The sequence below is a fragment of the Ictidomys tridecemlineatus genome, chromosome 6 (assembly GCF_052094955.1).
Source record: "Ictidomys tridecemlineatus isolate mIctTri1 chromosome 6, mIctTri1.hap1, whole genome shotgun sequence".
NCBI classification, from domain to species: Eukaryota; Metazoa; Chordata; class Mammalia; order Rodentia; family Sciuridae; genus Ictidomys; species Ictidomys tridecemlineatus.
In genome coordinates this window covers 95,803,286-95,811,214 of record NC_135482.1, presented here as the reverse complement: position 1 = coordinate 95,811,214, position 7,929 = coordinate 95,803,286, and the positions used below count along the sequence as shown (strand labels likewise).

Genomic DNA, 7,929 nt, shown 5'->3' with positions numbered 1-7,929 from the left:
TTGCTAAATTGCTGAGTTTGACTTTGGAATTGTGATCCTCCTGCCTCAGCCTCCCAACCCACTGAGATTACAGGTATATGCTACCACACCCAGGGACTGCACTCATTTTGATACTATATTTTTTAAAGCACTTATGGCTCTATTTTTTCTGTTTTTCAATTCTTTTATCAGTTTAAACATCTCTCTTTAAATTACCTAAATATTTTTCATGTGGTATTAATTTTTGTTCAGCAGCTTTTATTTTGTTGATATGCTAGTATAGAATTTAGCTTCATAAATAGAGGAGTGAAAACAGTGATTTAATTAGACAAAAGTTTATTTATCTCTCATCTATCAAAGACATCCAAAATCTTACTACTTATTATTTATTTCTTTTAGGTGTGACTCTTGTATATAAGATGTAATATATGAAACATGAAATATGCATATAAAGTTCATGAATTTATAAAATTTAAAATACTGAATTATATAAAATATAGGATATGTAATCTTAAAGATAGGTGTGTATATCTCAACTCTGAGTGTATCTTCTTTTTAATGACCAAGGTACTTCATGGATTTTTGATGACTTTGTGTTCCCAGACAAGGGGTAAGAGGAGGTCCCTCCAAAGAAGAGAATGAGTCATCAACCAGGCCTGAGTGGATTCTTGACTTTCCTGCTGAAAAGACTTCCAGGACACATCAAAATCAAAACACAAGCAAAGATTTATCTAAGTACAGCAACGTTACACACCCTGAAAGCAGGATGTAGGAGCCCCTGGCCTCTCAGAAAAGAGGAGTGACGACACCCAAGATTGAACTCTCTGACTATAAATATGATTTTCCTGGGAAGAAATGTCCATTCTCAGGTAAGCTTCTGTGAAAATCAAGTTCCATGGCAATCATTTATATTTGGGGTTCAGAACATTTGTGTTTGGTTAAATAGTCAGTCATAAATCAATTGTGGGTGCCTTGTATAATCTTTGAATCTGGTGACATTTAAATGGAGTATGTTTTTATTCTAGTTGAGCTGGTACAAGCATATGCTGGAAGTTTTGTTCATCTAATTAAAAGGCAGACATGACTGGTCATAGTTGTAGATCCAAGTCTCCATGTACTAAAGGCCTATTTTCCTCTCTCCCTGACAGCCCACCTGTTTCATGGGACTCTTTGATGTCCTGCTCTTTGTAGTCTAACATGCCTTCTCCAATTCTTTTTTTTTCTGCTTTATTTTGGATTGGTGAAATTGATATTATTCATATTCTCTGTCTCTCTCTCTTTCTCTCTCTCTCCCCTCCCCAACCCTTTTCCCAGCTATTTAGAGTTTGCTTATGATTTTTTATTGGTTCATATACTCTTGTTAAAACATAGTTAATACACTTCTCTTTCTAATGATTCTGAATTACATCACTGTCTCTTTTCAATCTAAGTGAAGGTCTTGACATGCTTAAAAATACCCTTCGAATATGTGTCATGTAAATATTTTTTGCTGTAATACCCAGCTTCATTAAAAAGAAGAATTTATGAAAAATAAGTTGAGTATTATGAGAAATAAGTTTATTTCATGTAGAATCTTAATAACAGTTTGCTTTGAAAACAATTTCAACTTTATTACAACTCATATGAACCCAATTCTTTTCAACACCTTAGATTTTTGTTTCTGATCTATCTCTCTCTCTCTCTCTCTCTCTCTCTCTCTCTCTCTCTCTCTCTCTCTCTCTCTCTCCCCCCCCCCCAAGGGATTGAATCCAAGGTGTTTAACCATTGAGCCATATCCCCAGTCATTTTTATTTTTTGAGGCAGGGTCTCGCTTAGTTGTTTAGTTTCTGAGACTGGCTTTGAACTTGTGATCCTCCTTTCTCAGCCTCTCGAGCTTCTGGGATTACAAGTGTGTACCACTGGACCCATGAGTCCCTCTCATTTCTATCTCTCTACTTTAGTGTGCCCAGACTTCCATAACAAAACACCAAGGACTGGATGCTTAAACAACAGATTTATTTCCACATAGTTCTCAAGGATGGAAGATCCCAATCAAGTGGCCAGCAGGGCTAGTGAGGCCACTCTTGCCACAGGCCAGCAGGCCACCTCTCACAGGATGACATGTCCTCTGTGAGCACACATGGCCTCTTCTGCAAACTCAGATACCTGGGTTTCTCCTCATACGAATGCCAGCCCTACCAGATTAGGGCCTCAGTTTATGACTTCCTTTAACCTTAAGGACATCTATACTTTCCCTATCATCAAATAAAGTCACATTGTGGGTTTATAGATTTAACATTTGGATTTTGGAGGCAAACAGTTCAATCCTAAAAATCTTGAAAATAGCTTAGTCACTCTTATTTTGGTATCGTTGCATTAAAGGTAGATAAATAAAATTAGAACTAATAAAGCCTCATATTACCAGTTTTTAGAAACACTCTTCAAATGACTAATATACCTACATGCAGTTTGGGGCAGGAATCTGAAGATTTTATCCTGCTCCTAATTACCTATTGGACATCAGTAGGCCTAAATGAAGAATCTGTGCATTTAGTAAAAACAGCTTTTCTATTACCTTTGGATATCATCTGTCATTACTTTGTTGATTCTTTCTGAATTTCATTTTGCCTCTGCTGGTTGCAAGTTTCTTAAAATACATACAGGGGAATAGTTAATGGTACTTTTCATCAAATATAAAAGTGCATGCTTTAAAAGATATACCATTGTTTCATGAGCCACTATTAACACATATCATTATTTTCATTGGTCAGAGGGAAATATATAATCATATTTATAAATAATAACACATAGTTGATAATATTACATGTTTGACACAGGTTTCATCAATAAAGGTAAGTACAATTCACTCTGAACATGAGTTTTTAAAAATATTTATCTTAAAGCTAAAGACAGTATTACAATTCATGGTGAAACACTAGGGAACTCTCCATTTACAAAAATGTTGCCGGACATCACCACAATTACTTAACATTTGGAATGTTCCAGCCATTTCATTTTTGTAGATAAAGTCTCCCCCCAAAAAAAGAATATTTTCCACTCTAGTAAAACATAGGTAAAATACAAATATGTGATGACATAAAGTGTATTAGGGGCTGGGATTGTGGCTCAGTGGCAGAATACTTGTCTAGCACGTGTGAGGCACTGGGTTCAATCCTCAGCATCACTTAAAAATAAATAAATAAAATAAAAATATATTGTGTCCACCTACAAGTAAAAAAAAATTTTTTTTAAAATACTAATTTTCCAGTGTGATATTTAATTACAAGGTTATCTTTAGTCATGACTTGTTATTCTTGTGCAAATTCAAATTAAAATTGATTGTGATATTCACAGGAAAATACAATATATTTCCAAATATAAATTACATATTTTTAATAATACTATATATGTTCCAAGAATTCTTATTATAAAACTAATAATATAGGTAAGGTAATTGAAATAAAATAGCCTCACAATTCTGAGGAATTTGTAAAACACCTTTCTAAATTGGGTCTTATATTTAAAACATCATATTAGTGCATCTGATTTCCAAGTCCATATGTTAGTCTTCATTTCTTATCTGAAATTGTAGGCACATATTCCAGATTGGGGAATTATTTTTATGGGCATACGATTATAAATTTTATTTTATATGTCTCACATGCTTATACACACATATATATGTTATAGGTAAATAATTTTAAAGTATCAAGAAGTATCACCATCTAGCAAAGCTGGCGATCTATGCTGGGTTCACAAAATCTGACTAAATCAATAACTGAGAAAATGGTGAAGAAAGTACACAAGCACAGAAATACCTTTTTAAAATCCAGGATGGCTCTTGACCTCAGAGGTTTGTTGGAAAGAGAGAGAGCATGCCTCAAACCCTAATTTTTATTGGGGAGCACTGTTCCATAGAACCTCCCATCCAATTAAGGCAGAGAGGTACTATTACAAGAAAACAAAGAGTCGGGTTTCAGAGGGTTGATTCTTGCTTGGTGATGTCTTGGTCAGCAATTTGACTGACATCTTGGAAAATTACATGCATCTTACCTAAGATCATCTTACTTGTGTGGGGATCATAGGCAGAGTGAGAGAAAAGTACACACATGTGTTGCACCAACCAAAGAGCATGCAACACCAGGCCAGTCCTCTCATACACTCAAATGCACATAGCTCACATACACAACCTATGGATGGCCCGCAACAAAGAAGGTGCCGCAGTCTGGCTGCAGCAAAATAACCAGGGGGTGACGAGCAACTTGTGTACATTGATACAGCAGGAGTGGGAGCCGTTTATTGTAGGACAGGAGGGGTATATATACGTTCCACACAGCTTATCTTAATTAGCATAAACTAGATACAGCAGTCAACCAACAAGGAATCTCCACACTTAATGGCTTGCTGGCACCATCTCACAAACCACTCCCTCTGGCAAAATGCCAGGCGCCATCCTGACTTGTTTACAGACCCTAACATTTCCCCCTTTTGTTTAATTTAAATAATGACCATAGCGGTTTTTACACAAACACCATAAATAATCTGCTATAAGCAGAAGGGGAGGATACAAAATGTCACAATACCAAGCCAATTGATGGCTCCATGCAAGAAGCCCTTGGAAAAATTATACCAGCAATGACACTGTTAGTAAAGATACCAAGTTACAATTTGTTGTAGATTACAGTTTGTTGTCTTAGTCCAGGTAAAGCAGTGTCTCAATAGATTAATTCACAGTCCAAGTAAATCACAGTTCAGGTGAGTTTATAGTCCAGGTAAATTCTGCAGGCAGCTAGCTTAAATCACAGTCCAGGTAAGTTCTGCAGGCAGCTAGCTTGATCCGAAATCTCATCCAGTTCTCAGCAACACTGGAAATTCCTCCACCCTTGTTTTCACCGGCACTGGGACAAGGCAGGAACTCCAGCACTGACGTTAAAGAAAATCCTGTAGTATTCCAGCAGGCACTAAGAAAACAACCTTCTGAACAATTTAGTACATTATCTCAAGATTTTTTACATTTGAAATAAGCCTTAATAGTGCTCATTACTCATTAGCTTCCAGGTGTGGGAGAACCATTGTAGTTACTGGCCTTGGAAATGATCAAACTTCAGGGACACGCTGTCTTCCGCCTGCCACCTGCAGCGTCTCAGGCAGCCCCAGATGGCCCCAGGGAGAGTCCAGGGAGTGTTCTGGACTCAAACTGCCACTGGGCACAGGGAGCAAGAGCCTGGGAGACTGTGCCTCCAGGTCAGATTTGGATTTGGGCTCTCGCAGTGGGGTCTGCTCCCCGGGCTTGGGGGGGGGGGTTGGGGGCGGGGAAGAGCCAGCTGCCACCGCTTGGAAAGTCCTTGCTACACCTTGACCTGCTCGCACACGTGGCAGCCGCCGTGCTGATTCACACACTCTCCGGTAACGAAAAGTATTCAGTAATAACCTTTTGCTGCAACTTTTTTCCTGATAATCCTTCTTCTTCTGAACTTTCTTTTTCTTTCTGACTAGAGTTCCTGGGCTTTTATCAACACATGCCCTAACTATTCTTGGTTCCATTGGGGTGCCTCTTTCCCTTATCAATTTACCTAACACCCCTTCCATATTTTCATCACAAAGACAATACAACATTTCAAGACAAAACAAGACACAAACATACTGTATCAATCTTCTCCATTTTCTCAAAATGACCATTTTTCCTCTCGCCCTATCTGCCTAGGGACAAGCAGATTTGCTCCTGTCCTATCTAGAGACGGGCAGCTTTTTTTCGTCACTTACCCCCGAGTGTCCTGGGGCTCCCGTTCGGGCCACCATCTACCACAGTCTGGCTGCAGCAAAATAACCAGGGGGTGACGAGCAACTTGTGTACATTGATACAGCAGGAGTGGGAGCCGTTTATTGTAGGACAGGAGGGGTATATATACATTCCACACAGCTTATCTTAATTAACATAAACTAGATACAGCAGTCAACCAACAAGGAATCTCCACACTTAAAGGCTTGCTGGCGCCACCTCACAAACCATTCCCTCTGGCAAAATGCTAGGTGCCATCCTGACTTGTTTACAGACTCTAACAGAAGGTTAGTGAGTGACAAGAAATTATATAAGTTACTATTAAGAGTTCTTATATTTAGGCAAAGGATATATTTATTTCCTTCTTTCATAAGTATTCTAATATACATATTTGTATGTATTTTGCTAAAGTTGTTAAATGCCTAAATACTGCTTAATCCAAACATATTTTGTAAATTTGATAAACTTACATGTAGCAAATTATTCAGAAAGTATAAATTCATAAATACAAGAATTTATTATGATCAAATTTTCCTTTAGAATACACCAGACAATCCTCAAAATGTTTTAGGGATCCGATGGTCCCACATCTTTGGACCAGCACCTCAGCCACCACAGTACTGACTGAGAGGCCTGTCTCAGTTTACTGTTTCCCAGAATCAGGACAAATGAGTGGCCTGAGGGAAAAGCTATTCCTATAACCCAGATCAATGAAACAATCAGATGTTTCTCCGGAAACTTCCAAACTTGTACAAAATGTGACAGAAAGTAAATGACATACAGTAGCAGAAAGGCAGTCACAGTTTGCAAGGCTTTCACGTGGGCCGTGGTGCTGGCGTCCCTGGATCCTCTAGCACTGTGCTGCATCCTCTTCAGATGTTTCCACAGAGAGAAGATGAGCAGGAGAATAGTTGTCAGGGACACAATAAAAGGCATGAGCATGAACATAGAGTTGATAAAAAAGAGGTTGCAAAGATGTTCAACGTTGCTCAAACTGGAACTGTAAGACAGGTTTCCTTTATATCCACTATTCCAGACATCAAATTTTGTGCTTATAATCCTAATATTTAAAAATAATAGAACCAGAGACACCAGCAGTATCGCTGAAATAACTATTCTAACTCTCCACCTTAGGTAAAGAAAAAAAGAATAAGAAAAGTTAGCTATCTTGAAAAAATAAAAGATGCTAAGGCTTGTAGCAAGCCAGACACTGATATAGTTGGCTGCTGTCCAGATACTAAAAATGATTCTTAACATATTTCCAGTCATCATTAAACCTGGGTATAGTGAAGATACCAATAAATACACCATGTTTGACCAGAGCATAACAATTCTGGAGAGTGCCAAACCAGTGAGGATTTGATCAACTAAGGAGATCTTTCTTCTCTTGACCCAGTCCACACAGTTCACCAGTGCTATGAATCCATTTCCTAAACTCCCGATTACTAACTCCACATTTAAAATGACTCCAAATATGTTCTGTACAACACTATTCATTGTCTATAACAGAATGCCCCAATTTCTAGTATACTGCTGAAGATTTGTTCACACATTCATTTAAAGTGCCAAGTATATCTGACTCTTCAATACTCATATACTCAACTTTTTAAAATTCCCATCTACAATAACAAACAAGCGAACATCAAGATTTGTCAATAACCAGTTTTCTTCACGACAAACGTATTTTCCAAGACAGACCAACTGAGCTTCAACCAGATACTGTGCCTCCACACTCAGTAGACAGGAGTCTGTGGTAGTTGAGGATGAAGGAAACACTAAAATCTCATATGTTAACATGGAAATAAAGATATATTTATTTGCATTGATTTGCTCTGTCTTATTTACATATTTTAATCTGGCTACTTGAGTTATGGGCAAGCAACATCACAAATATTCTAATGTGTACAAAAGACAATGAGAATCTCAGTGGTGAATACAACTTCCCAAGCACTGAGGTTCTATAAACACTTGAAAATTTGGTCTCTACAAGGGCCTATGCACACATTGTACAAAGTTTTTCTGTAAATCATCAGTTATCTAGTGATCTCATGGAGATTGTTATCCCTCAAATATTCAGTTCTTTAATATTTTACTTTGTACAAGGTCATGCATAACACACACACACACGCACACACACACACACACACACACACACACACACACATACAATTCACATATAAACACTATTTGGA

The 7,929-nt window shown here is 37.8% G+C and overlaps 1 protein-coding gene across 1 annotated transcript; it reads right to left on the bottom strand.

Moving 5' to 3' along the window:
- Nucleotides 1–6,304: 6,304 nt before the first annotated feature.
- LOC101965559 (taste receptor type 2 member 140) lies at nucleotides 6,305–7,242 on the bottom strand. Its single transcript, XM_005331926.2, has one exon. It carries the CDS (start codon nucleotides 7,232–7,234, stop codon nucleotides 6,305–6,307), a length of 930 nt encoding a protein of 309 aa, XP_005331983.2. The 5' UTR covers nucleotides 7,235–7,242.
- Nucleotides 7,243–7,929: the final 687 nt, after the last annotated feature.

Coding starts and splice junctions, on each gene's coding strand:
- LOC101965559 (XM_005331926.2), bottom strand. CDS start 7,234: ATGAATAGTGTTGTACAGAACATATTTGGAGTCATTTTAAATGTGGAG.